At 36.4% G+C, this 23,831-nt stretch overlaps 1 protein-coding gene across 3 annotated transcripts in view; it reads right to left on the minus strand.

Annotated features, from left to right (window-relative positions):
- The window catches only part of TASP1 (taspase 1), a 243,715-nt gene that overhangs the window by 194,619 nt on the left and 25,265 nt on the right, over positions 1–23,831 (minus strand). For all 3 annotated transcript variants that reach the window (XR_009530102.1, XM_060077654.1, XM_060120650.1), the window contains one exon: positions 5,230–5,350. Coding sequence is in view for 2 of the 3 variants with exons in the window: in XM_060077654.1 (XP_059933637.1) it covers positions 5,230–5,350 (121 nt within the window). In the remaining variant the exon portion in view is untranslated. The remainder of the gene's footprint in view (positions 1–5,229; positions 5,351–23,831) is intronic.

Below are 23,831 nucleotides of genomic sequence, written 5' to 3' on the forward strand. Positions count from 1 at the left end.
GTATGTAATACTCACCCAATAAATGGTACTTAATATTATCATTACTGTTGTTATTCAATAAATTATATAGGGACAATTTGCTGATCAATTCAGAAATTGATCAACAAACAATGCATTCAAGAAGCCAATGAAAAATAAATTACACATATATTTGAAGAAAATGTAAGTGACTGTAGTTACAATTATGAGTGAGATAAACCTTAAGAAATGCAAAATACAAAAGCCACAAAACGGAAAGTAATAAGTTTGACAAATAGAATTTTAAATTCCAATATGATAAAGCACATTATAAACAGAGGTAAAAGGCAAGCCACACAAGAAGTATAAACAGTTCACAGAGAAATGCTAATGGCCTTTAAAAATATGAAATTTCATTAAATACCAATAAAATCTCAAAATAAAAGAAATTAAAACTAATTGAGGGACTTCCCTGGTGGACCAGCGGATAAGACTCTGCGCTCCCAATGCAGGGGACACGGGTTTGATCCCTGGTCAGGGAACTAAGATCCCACATCCCACGTGCCGCATGCCACACGGTGCGGGCAAAAAAAAAAAAAAAAAAAAAAAACCTAATTGAAACTCTGTTCTTACCTATCACAAAAATCAGAAAAGATACAGAAGATTGGAACAATGAATAAGTAAATTGACCTAGCTGACATACATAGAATACACACCCAACAATTGCAGAATACTCTTTTGAAGTTCACATGGAACATTCATCAAAATACACCATAAGCTGAGCCATAAAGCAAGTCTCAGAAAGTTTCAAGGGGTTGGAACCATTCAGAATATGTTCTCTAACCACAGTGACATTAAACTGGAAGTCAATAAAGTCCTTAGGCAAATAAATTTGACAACTCCTATGAAAAAGACAAATTCCTTGGGAAACACACATAAGAAAAAATATAGATAATCTTATAACTGGTAAAGAAATTGAATCCCATTTATTTAAAATTTCCCACAAAGAAAACCCCCGTGATTCAAAATAACTAATGAATTTTCCAAACAATTAAAAACCATTCCAATTGTACACACACTCTTTCAAAGAATAGAGGGGAAAAAAATCCCAACTCATTTTATGAGGCCAGCCATAACATGATTCCAAAATCTAAAAAGAATATTTTAAGAAAGTAAAATTAAAGCTAATCTATTATATAAACATAGATGTCAAAATCTTAAACATCAGTAAATCAAATCCAGTGGAATGTGAAAAAGATAAAAAATTACAATCCTGACTTTATGCCAGGAATGAAAAGTTGGTTTAACATTCAAAAATCAACCATAAATTCCATCATATCTAATAAAATAAAAAAGAAAAGCCAAAGATGCAGAAAAGCACTTAGTGATATTCAATAACCCATTTAAAATAAAAATTATCACCAAACTAAGACTAGAAGGAAATGTCCTCAATCTGATAAAGAGCATTTATGAAAATCCTACAGCTACCAGCACACAGTATGGTGAAATATCTAATGCTCTCCCTCTAAGACCAGGAACAAAGCAAGGATGTACACTATCACCGCTTATATTCAATATTGCACCGAGTATCAGAGCCAGCACAATAATGCAAGAAAAAAATATTTTTTAATATTAGAAAGGAAAAAAAAAACTGCCATGATTCAAAGATGATGTGACTGTGTATATAGAAATGACAAGAGAATCTATTTTTCTAATTGCTTGAATTAATAAGTGAAGTCATCAAGGCCACTGAATATAAGTCCAATACACAAAACTCAACTGTATTTCTAAATACAAAAATAACTGGATATTAATTTTTAAAATATATATTTACAATAGCCATCAAAAAACTTAATATCTAGAATAAATCTAATAAAAAGGGTGTATAAGACATCTATACTAAAAACCATAAAACATTGCTGAGAAAGAAATGAATAATATTTATACAAATGTACATATTTCACGCTCATGAACAGGAATATGCAATATTGTTAAGATGACAGTTGTCCACATATGGTTTTATACATTCAATGCAATACCAGTCAAAATCTCAGCAGGGTTTTATTATGGACATTGACAAGTTGATTCTAAAAATTTTATGAAAATGCCATAAACTTAGAATAGCCAATACAGGGGCTTCCCTGGTGGCACAGTGGTTAAGAATCCGCCTGCCAATGTGGGGGACACGGGTTCAAGCCCTGGTCTGGGAACATCTCACACGCCGTGGAGCAGCTAAGCCCATATGCCACAACTACTGAACCTGCGCTCTAGAGCCCATGAGCCACAACTACTGAGCCCACGTGCCACAACTACTGAAGCTTGCATGCCTAGAGCCCCTGCTCTGGAACAAGAGAAGCCACCGCAATGAGAAGCCCACTCATCACAACAAAGATTAGCCCCTGCTCGTCGCAACTAGAGAAAGCCCAGACCCAATACAGCCAAAAATAAATTTATTTAAAAAAAAAAAGAGGGCTTCCCTGGTGGCGCAGTGGTTGAGAGTCCGCCTGCCGATGCAGGGGAAACGGGTTCGTGCCCCAGTCTGGGAAGATCCCACATGCCGCGGAGCGGCTGGGCCCGTGAGCCATGGCCGCTGGGCCTGTGCATCCGGAGCCTGTGCTCCGCAATGGGAGAGGCCACAACAGTGAGAGGCCCACATACCGCAAAAAAAAAAAAAAAAAAAAAAAAAGAATAGTCAATACAACTGTAAAGAAAAAAAAAGAAAAAGAAAAAGGAAGTTGGAAGTCTTCCACTATCAAATTATCAAAATACAATATAAAGCTACAGAAATCAAGACAGTGTGGGACTGGCAATAGACAGATTAATGGAATAGAAGGTATAGAAACAAACCATTACACACACAGTCACCTGATTTGCCAACACAATTCTATGAGGGAAGAACTGTCCTTTCTATTGACAATGGCAATGAGCCATTTGGATATCCATAAGAGGGCCAAAAATTAATTTCGATTCCTACTTCACTAAAATGAATCTGAGCTTAATAAGAAAGCTAAATGTGAAGGGTTAAAAACAATAGAACTACTAAAAGAAAACAGTGGAAGCTACCTTCAAAACTTTGGGTAGGCAAAGATTTCTTAAACAAAATACAATAAAAATTAACCATAACATTAAAGGTTGATAACTTCAACTTCATTAGAAGAGTGAGCAACAGACTGGGAGCAGATATTCACAATACATGTATCTGACAAAGGGTCTGTATGAAAATATATAAGGTACTCCAACAAATCAATTAAAAAAATAATCCAATAAAAAGTATGCAAAAGACTTGAACACATTGCACAACAAGGACATCTAAATGGCCAATAAGCATATGAGAAGGTTCTCAATATCATTAGTCACCAGAGAAACTCAAATTAAAACAATAATACCACTACACACATATCAAAATGATTAAATTTAAAAAAAAATAACACTATCAAACATTTGCAAGGATGAAGAGTAACTGAAATGCTCATACGCTGTGGGAGTATAGATTGTAACAACTACTTTCTAAAACTGTCTGACAGTATCTTCTAAAGCAAAGTACATATGTACCTAAACTTACCATTCCAAATCCTAGGTTTATACTCAAGGGAAATATTAATAAGTGCATATGTCTACCAAAAGACATGCAGAAAAATATGCACTGGAGTTTTATTCCTAACAGTCAAAAACTAGAAATTATTTAAATATCCGCCAAGAGAATAAGTTATTTTATATTCATGCAATAAAGTGCTACTAACACAAAAGAAAAAACTACTATGACACACATCATAAATCAATCTCACAGGCATAACATTAAGCAAAAGAAACCAGACACAGAGGTGTACGATTCCATTCACAGGAATCTGAAGAACAGGCAAATTAATCTATGGTGCCTAAAGTCAGAATTAATGGACAAGGGGGAGTGGGTAGGAAGAGAATAAAAGAGGTATAAACTAGGAAGAGGCATAAAGAACCCTTCTGGGAGTTTGGAAATGTTCTATATTTTGACATGGAAATGTTTTATGTCTTGATTTGGTGGTGGTTTACATGGCTATATACATCTAGAAATTAATGAAGTTTTATACTTAAAATTGCTTATATGTGGAATCTAAAAAAATGGTACAAATGAACTTATTTATAAAAGAGAAACATAGTCACAGATGTAGAAAACAAATGTATGGTTACCAGTGGGAAGGGGAGGAGGGATAAACTGGGAGACTGGGATTGACATATACACAATATTATATATAAAACAGATAACCAATAAGGACCTACTGTAGATCAAAAGGAGCTCTACTCAATATTCTGTGATGGCCTATATGGGAAAAGAATCTAAAAAAGAGTGGATATATGTATATGTATAACTGATTGGCTTTGCTGTACAGCAGAAACTAACACAACATTGTAAATCAACTATACGCCAATAAAATATTTTTTAAAAAAATCTGTGCCCTTCATGTATATTTTGTTTTAATAAATAAACTGCAAAACATTTATATGTACTGATGTGGAAAAAATCTCCAAGACATCCTATTTAAAGAAAAAAAGAGGGCTTCCCTGGTGGCGCAGTGGTTGGTTGAGAGTCCGCCTGCCGATGCAGGGGGCGCGGGTTCGTGCCCCGGTCCGGGAAGATCCCACATGCCACACAGCGGCTGGGCCCGTGAGCCATGGCCGCTGAGCCTGCGCGTCCGGAGCCTGTGCTCCGCAACGGGAGAGGCCACGGCAGTGAGAGGCCCGCGCACCGCCAAAAAAAAAAAGAAAAGAAAGAAAAAAAGAAAGTTTCATAATAATATGTGCATTGCTTTTTTTTAAATATGTGTAAAACTATGTTTCTCTTACATATAAATATGGATAAATGCACATTATTTTACTGGTTAAACCTCCTAAGGAGAGTTTTGGAAGGAAAGATTTGGAAGATCAAAGGTAAATTTTATTTATATCATTTGAATTTTTTAACAATAAAAATATATTATTTGTGTATTCAAATAATTGCAAAATTAATAGAATATGCTAACTCCCATTTTACATGTCTGTAATCTCTTGAGGAGATGGAGGAGAATGATCAAACTCTAACCAAAGACTTGGACATAAGCTATTTCACTGTTTTCTTTCTATCTGTAGGTAAGATTTTCTGTTTTAAATTCCGTAAAAGAAAACAATGTTTGTTTTCAACACTATTCCAAGTAAGAATGATGAAAACAACTGAGCTAAGTCTTCAGGAGGAATGAAATGGTAATATTCAGTTTTTTTTTCTAAGAATAGAGATAATGTGTTATAATGTTCACATACCACTCAGTGCTCCAACAGCTCCAAAATTCAGGGATTTTCCATCCATTATGCTGGCATCACACTCAATTTCACCCAGGAGATTTAGATTAGATCCCATTCCTGCATTTGTAAAAGGAGAATCCTAAAAGATAAAAACAAACATTAAAATACCATTAGTCTTAGAGAAGAATTAATGTCAACACTTCATAAACTTCCAAAAGCTAGAATGGGAAAGAACACTTCCCAACTCATTGTATGATACCAGTGCAACCCTGATTCCAAAACAAAGCAAAGATATCATAAGGAAAGCAAACTACAGGACAATATACCTTGTGAATATTGACATCAAAATCCTCAAGGAAAGCAAATGCAGCAAAATATGAAAGGATTAAACACCATGAATAAGAGGGATTCCAGGAAAGCAAGTTTGGTTTAATATCTGAAACTCATTGTAATACACCATGTTAATAAAATAAAGAATAAAACAAACAAATTTTTAAAACATGATCATATTAATAGAGAAAAAGTATCTGACAAAATCCAATACCCTTTCATGAGAAAAACACTCAACAAACTAGAAATAGAAGGGAACTTCCTTAACATGATAAAGGGCATCTACAAGAGTCCAAAGCTAACATCAGAATTAATGGTGAAAGATCCTTTCCCCTAAGACCAGGAACAACACAACAATGTTCACTCTCACCACTTCTTTTCAGCATTATAGTGGACATTCTGAACAAGACAATTAGGCAAGAAAGAAGAACAAAGAGCATCTAGATTAGAAAGGAAGAAGTAAAATTACCTCTATTGGAACATGACATGATCTTGTATACAAAAAATCCTAAAAACTCCACTAAAAAACTATTAGAACAAATAAAAAAGTGCAACAGGATTGCAAGATATAAGCTCAATATGCAAAAATCAGTTGTATTTCTATACCTTAGTAATGAAAAATCTGAAAATGAAATTAAGAAAACAATTTACAATAACATCAAAAAGAATAAAATAGGAATAAATTTAACAAAAGAAGTGTAAGAGATGTACAGTAAAAACTATAAAACATGTTTTAAAGAAATTAAAGACCTAAATCAATGGAAGGACATCAATGTACATAGAACAGAAGACTTAATATCTTTAAGATGGCAATACTCCCCAAATTGGTCTGATTCAACACAATTCCTTATCAAATCCTAGCTGCCTTTTTTTGCAGAAATTGACAAACTAATCTTACAATTCATATGGAAATGCAAGGAACTAAGAATAGTCAAAACAATTTTTTAAAGAAAAACATTTTTTTTCTTTTAAAAATTGAAGGCTCACACTTCTAGGTTTTATAACTTACTACAAATTAAAGTAATCAAGACAGTGTGATATGGACATATAGCTAAGGATAGACATATATATCAATGCAATGGAAGTGTCCAGAAATAAGCCTTACACTTATGGTCAATTCATCAGGGATGCCAAAACAATTCAATAAAGAAAGGATAACTTATAAGAACCTACTGTATAGCAAAAGGAACTCTACTCAATATTCTGTAATGACCTATATGGGAAAAGAATCTAAAAAAGAGTAGATATATGTATATGTATCACTGATTGACTTTGCTGTATAGCAGAAACTAACGCAACATTGTAAATCAACTATACTCCAATAAAACTTAATTTTTTTTAAAAAAGCAGAAAACAAATACTTCTTTACTGAGTTCAGCAATTTAGTAAGTGAAAATATATATGCAGTAAAGTTTCAGTTACAGTATTTAAAAAAAAAAAGAAAGTATAGTCTTTTCCATAAATGGTGCTGGGACAACTAGATATCCAAACGCAAGAGAGTATCTGAGTCAGAAATCACAGTCAATGCAGAAAAATTAACTATGTTCTAAGCTAAGACCAATATTATCTAGGAAACCAGGGCAATTCTTTACCAACCTAAAGATCACCAAATGCCCAAAATTATCTACAAATGTCCCCAGTTTCCTGGATCCAAGAAAACTGACCACAACATTAAGATCTCCCTAATGTGTACCTATAACTTGAGCAAAGGGGTCAGGTATTTGAGACCAGGGCTTTTGTTCTAATGCAGTTAGAAAATCTAATTGTCCACAAAATTTTAGAAGATCACAGACTGGAAAACAACAAAAGGGCTGTATAATTAAATAGAAAGTGAGTGATACAAACAATAAGTACTTTGAGGATTCAAAAGGAAATGGCCCAGTATGAGATGAAGAAGTTAATAGCAGACTTCCTGAAGGATGTAAAACAAAACCAAAGACTGGTCAGGGGGCTAGAAAATTCTACTTGGTGGATATGCAGGGAGCAACAACGTAGGCAGCCGTAAAGTGTCAAAGAGTCACAGAAGACACATTTAGGAAACATGGTTGGCTGGAGCCAAGTATGGAGATTGCTCCATGCCACTCATCAGAATCTGGACTTGATTGGGAAAATAATGAGAAGCCATTCAAGCTTTCTGAAGAAGAAAAAGTCAAGATGAGTATATTGGCCAAGGAAACATAAACTGACCTTCACATATTATTGATATATGAAAAGGAAGGGGAGGAAACTGAAATCAGAGAGACCAAACTGGAGGCTATTTTACAATGCAGGCTTGAAACATTAACCGCTTGATATGAAATGGCAGCAGCAGGGAAAAGGAAATAGAAAGAGAGAGAAACTGAAGCCCACGCGCCTAGAGCCCGTGCTCCACAAGAGAAGCCACCGCAATGAGAAGCCCGCGCACCGCACTAAGAGTAGCCCCCGCTTACCGAAACTAGAGAAAGCCCGCGCACAGCAACAAAGACCCAATGCAGCCAAAAATAAACTAATTTTAAAAAATAAAAAAAAAAAAAGAAAGAGAGAGAAAAGGACCAGAACTTCCAAACTTGAGAGATAAATAAAACCATTAATAAAAACGGGGCATTTTATAAGATGAAGGAAAGAAAGTGCGTAATTAAGTGTAACGAGTTTGAATAAGGCCTTCCAAGTGAATATTCTACCTAAATCAATTTACAACTAAATCTTGGGAAAGAGATCACAACTAAAGAAGGACTACGACTTAGAACAGATAAAGACTGAATCCTTGCCCTGGATTATTTCATATATATATACATATATATATATATATATATATATATATATATATATATATATATGTACATATATGTATGTATGTATATTGGGGGAGTGGCAGAGAAAGGTTTACTGCAGGCAGGGCCAAGCAAGAGCGGGTGGCTCGAGCTCAAAAGCCTGAACGCATATATTCAAACATATAAAGACCCAGGTCCGGGCTTCCCTGGTGGTGCAGTGGTTGAGAGTCCACCTGCCAATGCAGGGGACACGGGTTCATGCCCCGGTCCAGGAAGATCCCACATGCCGCGAAGCGGCTGGGCCCATGAGCCATGGCCGCTGAGCCTGTGCATCCGGAGCCTGTGCTCCGCAACAGGAGAGGCCACAACAGTGAGAGGCCCGCGTACCGCAAAAAAATTAAAAATTAAAAATTAAAAAAATTAAAAAAAAAAGACCCAGGTCAGAAGCCTCTATGACACTGAACAGAGAGACCGTACAAGTAAGCACAAGTAAATTATCACCATATTACAAGGGGTTTTTTTTTACTCTACATAACCTCCCTTGCCTAATCACATATATCTTTCAAAGTATGTGAGAAAGGAACTGAAATGTGACAAAAATTTAAAGCATCATATTTAGTAATTCCCAAAATATATGTACAAGATCATAACAGTATATATGCCATTTCAACAATCTTTAAAATGGGATATATCGGCAAATAAGCTCTAAAAAAGTAATTTCAATATAATACAAAGTTAGAAATCACAAAGTGAACTAAATTATTCTAAAAATAACTCTTACCCGATGTTTAAATTTGACATTTCAAAAATACCTGAGAAAAAGGGATATAAGAAAATTAAAGGATATCTTAGAAGCAATTTTTTTTCCAAAAATACTTCTCCTACTTCAAAATACATTTATAACTTCAAAAGTGTATCTACTGAACTTCTGCTTCTGACTTTGAAGGCATAATAGGGATCATATTTGTCCTCCTAACTAGAAAATCAGACAAAATATATGAAAGAGACACACTTCATTCAATAGCCAGCACAGGACTGTGATCCTGTGAAAAACAGACACAAATCAGGTGCCTCCACTTAATCCCTAGAGATACTTTTCAGACCACAGCACAGGGAAGAGGAACCCAAAAAAGAGCCAACATTCTTCCAGAGTTGAGGAGACAAAGTTATGAGTTCACGGAGGCCAGGAAGGCTAGAATATGCAGTACAGGGTGCAAAGAGGAGAGAGCTACACAGAGAGAATGCCAGGGGCCTGTAGGACCTTGAGACTTTAAATGAGTATCAGCATACATGCACTTGTGAGGAAGCTACCAAGACCAAAGAAAGAACCCCTAGAAAAGAGTAAGCTGAGCAATCCCTGGAGCTCACACAGAGGGGAGAATAAGTCATGTTCCCATCAGCCAGAGTGAGGACCTCAGGAAAAGTCTCAGGTAATGTCTAGAGTTGGGCCAAATCAGCCCTAGAAACAAGGCTACTTTAGACTTGCACTAACAAGGTTTTAAAGAAGCCTCAAAAGGATCAAAATGATTTATACAACAGTGTCCCAGAACAAAGTCCTACAATATTGGAAGAAATACTACAATGTCCAACTCCCAAAGATGTAAAATACAGTGTTTAAAAAAAAACCAAAGATGACCAGCATTCAAATAAGCAGAAAACTATGCCTCATAACCAGAAGCAATTACCACACAAAAACAGACCTATAAATGACAGATGATAGAACTAGCAAACAATTCTAATGCTAACTAACAATGTTAAACTAGCTTTCACAAACATACTCTATATGTTCAAGTAGGTATAGGAAAACATGAAGATAAGAAGAAAAAGAAACTATGAAAAAATAAATTAATCAAACTTCTGGAGATGAAAAATATAATCTAAGGTGAAAAACACTTTGGAACAAAAAAAGATTTTCACATTAGGTAAAACTAAAGAAATCCGAATAAAGTATGGACTTTAGTTAATAATAATGTGTTAATACAGGTTCATTAACTATGAAACAAGTACCATACTAGTGTAGACGCTAATAGGGAAGATGAGGTATTGGGTGTACTGGAATTCTCTGTACTAGCTTCTCAATTTTTCTGTAAATCTAAAACTGTTCTAAAATTAAAACTTTATTTTAAAAAATCAAGCCACAGCCTGGGAGAAAAATTTTACGAAACATAAAGGTAGAGGACTTGTATCCAGTATATATAAAAAAATCATACAACTCAGTAAGAAAATCCAAAGTTTTTAATGGGCAAACAATTTCGTGAACAGATTGCAAATAATACATGAAAAGATGCATAATATCATTAGTCATTAGGGAATGCAAATTGAAACCACGAGATACCACTAAAATGGTTAAATTTAAAAGGCCAACAATAGTGAGTTTTGGCAAGAAAGTAGAGCAACTGTAACCCTCATACACTGCTAGTAAGAATAAAAATAGCAAATAGTTTGGCAGTTTCTTTAAAGTTAAGCATACACTTACCATAGATCCAGCAATTCTACTCCTAACTATTTATCCAAGAAAAATGAAAGCATATGTCCACATAAAGACTTGAATGAAAATGTTCATATCAGCTTTAATCAGAACGGCCAAAAGCGGGAAACAACACAAATGCTCATCGACTGGTAAATGGATAAACAAATTGTGATATATCAATACAATGAAATACTATTCAGCAATAAAAGGAACAAATTCCTAATTTACCCAACAATATGGATGAATCTCAAAAGCATTATGCTAAGTGAAAGAAGCCACTCACAAAAGGCCACATAATGTATGATTCTATTTATACCAAATTCTAGAAAAGGCCAAATTATGAAAAAAGCAGATAGTAGTTGCCAGGGGTAGCTGAGAGGAGAAGATCCACTGCAGACAGGCATTATGAGAGAATTTTGGGGCTGATGGAAATGTTATATGTCAAGATTGTATTGGTAGTTACACTGGTAGTTACATTTGTCAAAACTCATCAAATTGTACACTTAAAATTGGTGCATTTTGTTGTATATAAATTATATTTCAATAAAACTGAAAAAAATTGTACTTATCACTCAGTATAAACTGACCACCCCATATACTAACTTTCCCCTTATAATGTACATAAGCTTCTTATATGGTCGTTTGTTGTTGATCTTCTGAGCTGAATCATTTTGTACAACTAGCAATCATTATATCCAATCAGTAGCCAGCGATCCTTTTAAAATCCTGTTTACTCCCCTGTTCAAAAACCTGCAATGGTTTCCTGTCATACTTTAGAATAAAATCTAAAGCCTTACTTCCCAAGGTTTACAAGGCCCTACGTGATCTGGCCCCTCTCTTCCTCTCCCTTACTATGCACCAGCCACATGCCTCCTTGTAATTCTTGCACAAGAGGAACACTCCCACCTGAGGGCTTTTACATTTTGAAATGCTGAGCTTAGTGAGCAATTATAGTAGTGGAAAGAGTCAGTAAATAAAGACTGTGTGTGTGTGTGTGTGTGTGTGTATAGAAACATACACATACACGTATGTCTGCATATATAAATAGCTCATGTCCCATGATGGTAAGTATTAGAAAGAAGAATAAAATGGGATAAGAAGAGACTTTCCCTTCAAACCCAAGACTCCCTTCCCCGACACCTTTGTATGCATGGCCTTCTCCCCCATGTTGTTCATGTGACATCTCTGGGCAGGTCAGTCCTACCCATACTGACTTAGCATTTCCCCAACCTTCCCCAATGATTTTTTCTCTTACTATCTTATTCTTTTTTATGGTACTTTTTACTACTTGACATTATATATAATTGTCTAATTCTCCCCATAGAATGTAAGCCCTGTAAGTATAATAATTTGTCTTTTTAGGTGTTGTATCCCAATGTCTAAAGTAATGCTTGGTACACAGTAGGTACTCAATAAATATTTGCAGAATGAATAGGAGTTAATTACAAATAGATATAAATAGAATAACTGATCACTGTGAACTATAAGCCCTTAAGCAAGCTGATACTTACTGATTCCTACAGGTTACTGCTATAAAGAAATGCCAGAAAAATGTAATAGAGTGTTAAGAATCCAATCTTTTCACAGTTGAAACAAGAGAAATGAAATAAATTCAGGCAACAGAATTTCAGTTTCTAAAAGATAACATTTTAAAAGCAAAATATTTTTTCAGTTTACTTATAACTTTCAAAGGAAACAAAGCTTTAAAAAACAAGATCACTTTGCTTAACCCAGCAAAGAGAGGGCAGGAAAGCCAAGAGGCAAATCAAGAGCTACACACCCACCATGACACGGAAACCCTTTCTTATTAATGAAATTTGGAAACACTGAGCCAAGGCAAAGATCTGCAAAGCATTACTCTTTCACTCTAAACCACAACCTGTATTACCCATTTAACGTCCTTTGCTGAAAGCATAAAATAAGAACTGTTTGCAAGGCTATGGGGTATACTGCACCTCTGGGGATCTATTATGAGACCTCTATTAACAGCGCTTACAGATGCAAACAATTTAGTTTTCAAATGTTGTACAAAAACTGGACTGGCACATTGTAAAATCATTTTTATATAAAATGATTTATGTTTGTCCAATTTCCAATCTTCCTTTAAGGAGAAGTTAGACATTTACAGGAAATTACTAATATGTTAGTATTCATACCTTGTTAATCAAGGGCAAATTCAACAGTAGAATGAAATTACGTGATAATACACTTTCTTATTCAAAATTAAGTATGCTAAGATATCAAAATTATTTTTATTACTGCCTTCATTAATAAGCAGGTAGTTTTATTAATCTAAAGCTAATGAGAAAAAAAACAGAACAGCTTTTGAAACAATTTCTTGAATTATTTTTAAATAGAATAATAAACATAGGATGTATACTCCATGTTGTTATAGTCTTTTTCAAACTAACACTAGTAAAAATCGTACAATAAACCAATCCTACCTGACACTATCCTACCAATTACAAACTCCCTGGTATTTCATCATCAATTCTCATTATTTCCAGGATGAATAGAAGCCAATGAAAATGTATTACCAAACAATCATTGAGGATATTTTTATTAAGCAGCCAATTAAGCTCAAATTTTCAAGACCGGATTGCTGAAAGATTTCCAATTTAGATTCCTCTGTGGTGGTACAGGCTAAGATTCATTCATTCATTCATTCATTCAACAAAAAATTATTGTTCATCTATGTGCCAGGCAAATCTTTCTGTAAAGAGCCAGATATGTTATATAGTTCAGGCTTGGCCACACAGACAACTCTACAACTACTAAACTCTGCCTCTGTAACATGAAAAGCAGCCAGAGAAAATACACAAATGAATGAGCATGGCCGTGTTCCAATGAAACTTCATCACAAACACTGAAATTTGAATTTCGTATAATTTTTTGGTGTCATGAAATACTATTCTTCTTTGAAGTTTTTTTCAACCATTTAAAAAAGGCAAAACCATTCTCAGTTTGCAGGCCATTCACAAACAGGCAACAGTCCAGATTTGGCTTTCAGGTCATGGTTTATTAATCCTTGACCTAACCCACGGGGATAAGAAATGAACAAAACAAAAATATCATTGCCCACATGAAGCCAGAATTCTAGCTAAGGGAGACAGACAATAAGAAATTAAATAAATTAGATGGCTTATTAGATAGCAGTAAATATGATGAAGAAAAACAAAATAGGAAATAGGAAGTACTGGGCATGGCAAGAGGGCTATAAGGGGGAGACAAAAAAACCACAGGGGTAGTTACAATATATTTTTCCTTTTAAGTGTTAATCTGATGTAATTTCAGACTGACAGAGAAATGCAATAGTAGTATAGCATCAAGAATATATGAAGGAATATATGAAGGGGCTTCCCTGGTGGCACAGTGGTTGAGAGTCCGCCTGCCGATGCAGGGGACATGGGTTCGTGCCCCGGTCCAGGAAGATCCCACATGCTGCAGAGAGGCTGGGTCCTTGAGCCATGGCCGCTGAGCCTGAGTGTCCGGAGCCTGTGCTCCGCAACGGGAGAGATCACAACAGTGAGAGGCCCACGTACCACAAAAAAAAAAAAAAAAAAAAAAAAAGAATATATGAAGGACTCTTATAACTTTCAATAACAACAACCAAAAAAGAACCCAATTATAAAATGAGCAAAGGACTTGAATAGACATCAAAAGACACCTTTACCTGAAGAAGAATACAAATGGTCAGCAAACACGTAAAAAGATGTTCAACATCATTATTCATAGAGAAATAAAAATCATAGTCACAATGAGGTACCACTTCGTACCCATGACGACGGTTATAATCACAAAAACAAAAAACAGCAAGTGCCAGCAAGAACATGGAGAAATTGTAACACTTGTACAGTGCCATTGGTAGTGTAAAATGGTTCAGCTGTTGTGGCAACAGTTTGCTGATTTCACAAAAAGTTAAACACAGAATTAGCACATGGGAGAGATTGGCTCAAGATGGCAGAGTAGAAGGATGTGCGCTCACTCCCTATTGCAAGAGCACTTGAATCAAAACTAACTGCTGAACAATCATCACCAGGAAGATACTGGAAATCACCAAAAGAGATACCTCACATACAAAGCCAAAGGAGAAGCCACAATGAGACAGTAGGAGGGGCGCAATCCCAATAAAATCAAATCCCACAACTGCTGGGTGGGTGACTAACAACCTGGAGAACACTTATACCACAGAGGCCCACCCACTAGAGTGAAGGTTCTGAGCCTCACGTCAGGCTTCCCAACCTGGGGGTCTGGCAACGGGAGGGGTATTCCCAGCGAACCAGACTTTGCAGGCTACTGGGATTTGATTGCAGGACTTCAACAGGACTCGGGGAAACAGAGACTCCACTCTTGGAGGGCACACACAAAGTAGGGTGCACATCAGGACCCAGGGGGAAAGAGCAATGACCCCATAGGAGACTGAACCAGACCTACTTGCCAGTGTTGCAGTATCTCCTGCAGAGGCGGGGGTGTCTGCGGCTCACTGACAGGACAACAACCCTGGCAGCAGAAGTTCTGGGAAGTAATCTGCTGGCATAAGCACTCCCAGAGTCTGCCATTAGCCCCACCAAAGAGCCTCTAGGCTCCAGTGTTGGGTTGCCTCAGGCCAAAACAACAACAGGGAGGGAACTCAGCCCCACCTATCAGCTCAGTTTTACTGAGCTCTGCCCACCAGAGCAACACCCAGGCTTACCCATCACCAGTCCCTCCCATCAGGAAGCTTGCACAAGCCTCTTAGATAGCCTCATCCACCAGAGGGCAGACAGCAGAAGCAAGAACTACAGTCCTGCACCCCGTGGAACAAAAAACACATTCACAGAAAGACAGACAAAACGTAAAGGCAGAGGATTATGTACTAGATAAAGGAACAAGATAAAATGCCAGAAAAAACAACTAAATGAAGTGGAGATAGGCAACCTTCCTGAAAAAAAATTCAGAAAAATGATAGTGAAGATGATACAGGACCTCGGACAAAGAATGGAGGCAAAGATCGAGAATATGCAACAAATGTTTAACAAAGACATAGAAGAATTAAAGAACAAACACCTAGAAGAATTAAACAATAAACCAACAGAGATGAACAATACAATAACTGAAATGAAAAATACACTAGAAGGAATCAATAGCAGAATAACTGAGGCAGAAGAACAGATAAGTGACCTGGAAGACAGAATGGTGGAATTCACTGCTGCAAAAAAGAATAAAGAAAAAAGAATGAAAAGAAATAAAGACAACCTAAGAGACCACTGGGACAACATTAAATGCACCAACATTCACATTATAGAGGTCCCAGAAGGAGAAGAGAGAGAGAAAGGACCCAAGAAAATATCTGAGGAGATTATACTCAAAAACTTCCCTAACATGGGAAAGGAAACAGCCACCCAAGTCCAGGAAGTACAGAGAGTCCCAGGCAGGATAAACCCAAGGAGAAACATGCTGAAATACATAGTAATCAAACTGACAAAAATTAAAGACAAAGAAAAATAATTAAAAGCTACAAGGGAAAAATGACAAATAACATACAAAGGAACTCCCATAAGGTTAACAGCTGTTTTCTCAACAGAAACTCTACAAGCCAGAAGGGAGTGGAATGACATATTTAAAGTGATGAAAGGGAAGAAACTACAACCAAGATTACTCTACCTGGCAAGGATCTCATTCAGATTCAATGGAGAAATCAAAAGCTTTACAGAAAAGCAAAAGCTAAGAGAATTCAGTACCACGAAACCAGTTCTACAAGCAACACTAAAGGAACTTCTCTAAGTGGGAAAGACAAGAGAAGAAAAGGACCCAACAAAACAAACCCCAAACAATTAAGAAAATGGTAACAGGAACATACATATCGATAATTACCTTAAATGTGAATGGATTAAAGGCTGCAATCAAAAGACACAGGCTTCTGAATGGATACAAAAACAAGATCCATATATATGCTGTCTACAAGTGACCACTTCAGACCTAGGGACACATAGAGACTGAAAGTGAGGGGATGGAAACAGATATTCCATGCAAAGGGAAATCAAAAGAAAGCTGGAGTAGCAATACTCATATCAGATAAAATAAACTTTAAAACAAACACTGTTAAAAGACACAAGGAAGGACACTATATAATGATCAAGGGATCAATCCAAGAAGAAGATATAAAGATTATAAATATATAGGCACCCAACATAGGAGCACCTTGATACATAAGGCAAATGCTAACAGCTATAAAACAGGAAATCAATAGTAACACAATAGTGGGGGACTTTAACCCCTCACATACACCAATGGACAGATCATCCAGACAGAAAATTAATATGGAAACAGAAGCTTTAAATGACACAATAGACCAGATAGATTTAATTGATATTTATAGGACATTCCATCCAAAAACAGCAGATTACATCTTCTTCTCAAGTGCACACAGAACATTCTCCAGGATAGATCACATCTAGGATAACAAATCAAGCCTCAGTAAATTTAAGAAAATTGAAATCATATCAAGCATCTTTTCCAACCACAATGCTATGAGACTAGAAATCAATTACAGGGAAAAATATGTAAAAAACACAAACACATAGAGGCTAAACAATACATTACTAAATAACCAAGAGAACACTGAAGAAACCAAAGAGGAAATCAAAAAATACCTAGAGACAAATGCAATGAAAACACGATGATCCAAAACCTATGGGATGCAGCAAAAGCAGTTCTAAGAGGCAAGTTTATAGCAATACAAGCTTACCTCAAGAAGCAGGAAAAATCTCAGATAAACAATCTAACCTTACACCTAAAGGAACTAGAGAAAGAAGAACAAACAAAACCCAAAGTTAGCAGAAGGAAAGAAATCATAAAGATCAGAGCAGAAATAAATGAAATAGAAACAAAGAAAACAACAGAAAAGATCAATTAAACTACAAGCTGGGGGCCTCCCTGGTGGCGCAGTGGTTAAGAGTCCGCCTGCCGATGCAGGGGATACGGGTTCGTGCCCCGGTCTGGGAGGATCCCATATGCCGCGGAGCGGCTGGGCCCGTGAGCCATGGCCGCTGGGCCTGCGCATCCGGAGCCTATGCTCCGCAACGGGAGAGGCCACAACAGTGAGAGGCCCGCATACCGCAAAAAGAAAAAAAAAAAAAAAACAACTACAAGCTGGTTCTTTGAGAAGATAAACAAAATTGATAAACCTTTAGCCAGACTCATCAAGAAAAAGGGGGACAGGACTCAAATCAATAAAATTAGAAATGAAAAAGAAGTTACAATGGACACTGCAGAAATACAAAGCATAGTAAGAGACTACTACAAGCAATTCTATGCCAATAAAATGGACAATCTGGAAGAAATGGACAAATTCTTAGAAAGGTATAACCTTCCAAGACTGAACCAGGAAGAAATAGAAAATATAAACAGACCAATCACAAGCACTGAAATTGAAACTGTGATTAAAAATCTTCCAACAAACAAAAACCCAGGACCAGATGGCTTCACAGGTGAATTCTATCAAACATTTAGAGAAGAGCTAACACCCATTCTTCTCAAACTCTTCCAAAACACTGCAGAGGAAGGAACACTCCCAAACTCATTCTATGAAGCCACCATCACCCTGATACCAAAAGCAGACAAAGATACTACAAAAAAAGAAAATTACAGACCAATACCAATAATGAATATAGATGCAAAAATTATCAACAAAATACTAGCAAACAGAATCCAACAACACATTAAAAGGATCGTACACCATGATCAAGTGGAATTTATCCCAGGGATGCAAGGATTCTTCAATATACGCAAATCAATCAATGTGATACACCATATTAACAAACTGAATAATAAAAACCATATGACACAAGAGGGAAGAGATATGGGGACATATGTATATGTATAACTGATTCACTTTGTTATAAGCCAGAAATTAACACACCATTGTAAAGCAATTATACTCCAATAAAGATGTTTAAAAAAAACACATATGATCTTATCAATAGATGCAGAAAAAGCTTTTGACAAAATTCAACACCCATTTATGATAAAAACACTCCAGTTTTTATGGAGGGAACTTACCTCAACATAACAAAGGCCATATATGACAAACCCACAGCAAACATCATTCTCAATGGTGAAAAACTGAAATAATTTCCTCTAAGATCAGGAACAAGACAAGGATGTCCACTCTCACCACTATTATCAAACATAGTTTTGGAAGTCCTAGCCACAGCAATCAGAGAAGAAAAGGAAATAAAAGGAATACAAACTGGAAAAGAAGAAGTAAAACTGTCACTGTTTGCAAACGACATGATACTATACATAGAGAATCCTAAAGATGCCACCAGAAAACTACTAGAGCTAATCAATGAATTTGGTAAAGTTGCAGGATACAAAATTAATGCAAAGAAATCTCTTGAATTCCTATACACTAACAACAAAAGGTCAGAAAGAGAAATTAAGGAAACAATCCCATTCACCACGGTAACAACAACAACAAAAAATACCTAGGAATAAACTTACCTAAGGAGACAAAAGACCTGTACTCAGAAAACTATCAGACACTGATGAAAGAAATCAAAGATGACACAAACAGATGGAGAGATATACCATGTTCTTGGAATGGAAGAATCAGTATTGTGAAAATGACTATACTACCCAAAGCAATCTACAGATTCAATGCAATCCCTATCAAATTACCAATGGCATTTTTTGCAGAACTAGAACAAAGAATCTTAAAATTGTATGGAGACACAAAAAACCCCGAATAGCCAGAGCAATCTTCAGGGAAAAAAACGGAGTTGGAGGAATCAGACTCCCTGACTTCAGACTATACTACAAAGCTACAGTAATCAAGACAATTTGGTACTGGCACAAAAACAGAAATATAGGTCAATGGAACAGGTTAGAAAGCCCAGAGATAAACCCACACACCTATGGTCGACTAATCTATGACAAAGGAGGCAAGGATATACAATGGAGAAAAGACAGACTCTTTGATAAGTGGTGCTGGGAAAACTGGACAGCTACATGTAAAAAAATAAAATTAGAATACTCCCTAACACCATACACAAAAATAAACTCAAAATCGATTAGAGACCTAAATGTAAGACCAGGCACTGTAAAACTCTTAGAGGAAAACACAGGAAGAACACTCTTTGACACAAATCACAGCAAGATCTTTTTGGACCCACCTCCTAGAGTAATGGAAATAAAAACAAAAATAGGGTCTTCTCTGGTGGCGCAGTGGTTGAGAGTCCGCCTGCCGATGCAAGGGACATGGGTTTGTGCCCTGGTCCGGGAAGATCCCACATGCCGCAGAGCGGCTGGGCCCATGAGCCATGGCCGCTGAGCCTGCGCGTCCGGAGCCTGTGCTCTGCAACGCAAGAGGTCACAACAGCGAGAGGCCCGCATACCGCAAAAAAAAAAATGGTACAGATGAACCGGTTTGCAAGGCAGAAATAGAGACACAGATGTAGAGAACAAATGTATGGACACCAAGGGGGGAAAGTGAGGCAGGGAGGGGGTTGGTGGTGGTTGGATGAATTGGGAGATTGGGATTGACATATATACACTAATATGTATAAAATAGGTAACTAATAAGAACATGCTGTATTAAAAATAAAATAAAATTCAAAAAATAAATAAATAAATAAAACACACACACACACACACACACACACACACAGCATTAGCATATGACCCAGTAACTTGATAAACAAACACTTGTACAGGAATGTTCACAGGAACACTGTTCACTATTCATAGCAAACACTATTCACAGCAAAAGAATGGAATCCACCCAAGTGTCCATCAATGGATGTACGGATAAACAAATTGTGGTATATAAATGAATAATGTGGAATAATATTCCACAGAAATGAATGAAGCACTGATACATGCTACAATGTGGAAGAACCTTGAAAATATTATGCTAAGTGAAAGAAGACACACAAAGTCACATGTTATATGATTCCATTTATATGACATATCCAGAATAGGTAAATCTAGAGAGACAGAAAGCAGATTGGTGGTTGCCAGGGATTTGGGGAGGAGGGAATACAGAGCAACTGCTTAATGGGTACAGGCTTCCCTTTGGGGAGTGAAAAATATTTTGAAACAGGACAGAGGTGGTGGTGGCATGATATTATGAATGTTTAAATGCCACTGAATTATTTACTTTAAAATGACTAATTTTGTGTTCTTTGAATTTCACCTTTTGCATTCTATGAATTAAACAAAAAAAGGCAGACACAAAGGAATACGTACTGCATGATTCCATTTCAGAACAGGCTTTACCCTGGAGTGACTGGAAGGGGCACAAGGGGCCTTCTGGAGGGCTGCAAATGCTGTTTCCCAATCTGGGTGCTGGTTCACTCCAAAAAATTCAAGGAGCTGCCCCTGTACCACAAATGTGTATGCTTTTCTATATGTATACTATACTTTAATAAGAAGTTTTGAAACTATAGTGTAAATTTTTTTAAATAAAAGGTTAATGGCAAATTTTTTTTAAAAAAGGTTATCAGTGTTGGGTAAAGGACCCAAGGGATCTCTCTGTATTATTTCTTACAACTGCTATGAATCTACAATTATTTCAAAGCTAAAAGTTTTTTTTTTTTAATCAGAAGGATGAAAATTTCCAGATTCCTGTCCCCAAAGATTCTGACCTAGGTCATGTGGGGTGAAGGTAGGGACTCTTCATTTTTTTTTTTTTTTTTGGAACAAGCTACCTCAAGTGATTCTGATTCAGCTGGACCATGGCCCTCTCCTTGAGAAACTCCAATCTACATGAACTCCACAAGCTGCTTAACTTCACTTTCTCCTTGAACCCTATCTTGAGGAGGTTTGTAAAGCCATCTGTGAACAACAGCACAGAGGAGGTGGAGAGTAAGAAAGCACAAGTGAGTCATGAGACGCTACAAAAGCTAACCACTCTGGGAAGCAGGGTTCAACTTTTACTGGAGAAAAATGAGACGAATTGGAAAAAAGATTAATAAAATGTGAGAGAGTCAATGGTGAAAGGACATACAAAAGTTTCCAGGTAATCATTACAGATGCAGCCACAAATATTATGCACAAATCAATGATTTTTCTTAGTATGTTTTCCATCAAGAATTAATGGAATCAAGATAAGACAAATGATGTTGGAAGCTAAATATCCTTTAGGAGGTTAGCAAGACAAAGTTCAGAAATCAGTGCAACATGCTTGTACTTATGGTCATTTCTGGTACATTCTTCACAATCACTGAAAATAATATTTTACTTCTGGAACTAGAAGTAAATAAAGGAAAAATTTAGTTCATGCTTAGCCAGGTCACAGAGTATTTTGATCTGCTTCTGCTCCAGCTCAAACTCTTTGGAGTGATATACCTTGGTTCTGGTTCAAACTACTTCAGTGGGAAATTTTTTGAAAAGTCTTTAGTTCGATTTGAAGTTCATTTTCAAAATAATAAGTTAATACCTTAGTCCAATTCCAATTTTTAAAAATCAAATCAAAGCTCATTCCAGTCTTAGTCTTACTTTTGGTAGAAATCCCTGTTGCAACAATTTGCAAACTCTAGAGCAAAAAACTGAGGCCAATTAAATCATCAGTTCATTTTCTCAGGCCTTCCAACAACACAGAAGTTGGCATATCTGTCCAAGCCTTATTTCCATCTGTACCTTGAGCTGAAAAATAGTTTTAGTTACACAGCTTCCTATACTAAAAAGGGGCAGCTGTCGCTCAGCCCTGGCAGACTGCAACCCTCAGAGAATGCATGTTCCATGTGACCAGGTCTCACTTTTTTTCATAAGAAGTTAGAAATCCAGGTTTTTATGAGTCTCCTGATTTTAAATGTTGGCAACAAATTCCAATTTTTAAGAACTTGTCTATGGACTAATCAACACACATTTGTAAACTGTCTCTTCTGCAACCTCACTTTGTAAAGGTTAATAAGGTCTCATGCTTCTCCAGATACAAACTCTCAGCTTTGGTAAGTCTGCAGTTTTCCACATAATACAGATTTTAGTCAAAGCAGCTCTTTGACACAAATGCCAGTCCCAACAACAGATCAAGATTTCATTCTCATGCCTTGTTGAATATTGAAAATATTGAATATTTGTACTTCTTACTACTTAAACAAGAAGAATGATAAATACAGAAGTAAGCCATTTAATCTGTGTTGTAGACTAACTACCCTGTGTCAACACACTTAACTGAGAGCCAGGTTAGTGGTCAGAAATGCCACATGTCTTCTGATTATGACAATTGGAATTTATAATACTTTTTTGCTTCTCCAAAATGAGTCAGACAATCTTTCTACCCAGAATCCACAAGAAGGATAATGAAATATCATGTTATTTTTCTCAAGACTACCTTGATCACCATTAGTATAGACAACTTCATCTACAACTTTATACAATGGTGAATTGCCATTGTCAAAATGATGAGAAAATACATAGTATTCTCTTTGGAGCTAGTAATTTGGAGCAAAATAAACAAACCAAAAACACCCAAACACACACAAAATTTATATAGTTACATGGGGGGGAGGGAAATATCAATGTTGAGTAACACCAAAAAAAAAATGACAAAGAGATAATCAGGTAAAATAATTAACGGATACTGAGAACCTATCTATAAACTGGATACCAAATATCACATAGTTTTTGTTAAAGTTGGCTCTCACGTTCTCAGCGTGAACTTTAGTGATTTTAAATTCAAAGCAGTAGGCTCATGAAATTAAAGAAGTATTGAATTTTGAAGAAATTATGGCCTTCAGAAATTTTGGGTAAACAAAGAAACAGCAACAAGGTAACCCACTTAGCCATCCGTTCAAGTCCCTGCCTCTGAAAGTCACATTAGGTCACCCAGGCCTTGCCTTTCCATCTCTCTCCCCAACCTGCCTGTCCACCACTTCTCTGTACCTCTTTTGGGATATAGGGAATGTGCTTAAAGGGTGTAAATCTACGAACTATACTACCCTTTGTCTAGTTCTGAAAAAACACTCAATGAAAAGAGTATGAAACCATACTAAAACTTTTTCACTATTGGTAAATTTTACTTAACTGATTAACCGTGTTTTCCATGGCTGACTAATTGGACAATGTGGACAATAACAAGAGATCTG

The sequence above is a fragment of the Mesoplodon densirostris genome, chromosome 16 (assembly GCF_025265405.1).
Source record: "Mesoplodon densirostris isolate mMesDen1 chromosome 16, mMesDen1 primary haplotype, whole genome shotgun sequence".
In the NCBI taxonomy this organism is placed as follows: Eukaryota; Metazoa; Chordata; class Mammalia; order Artiodactyla; family Ziphiidae; genus Mesoplodon; species Mesoplodon densirostris.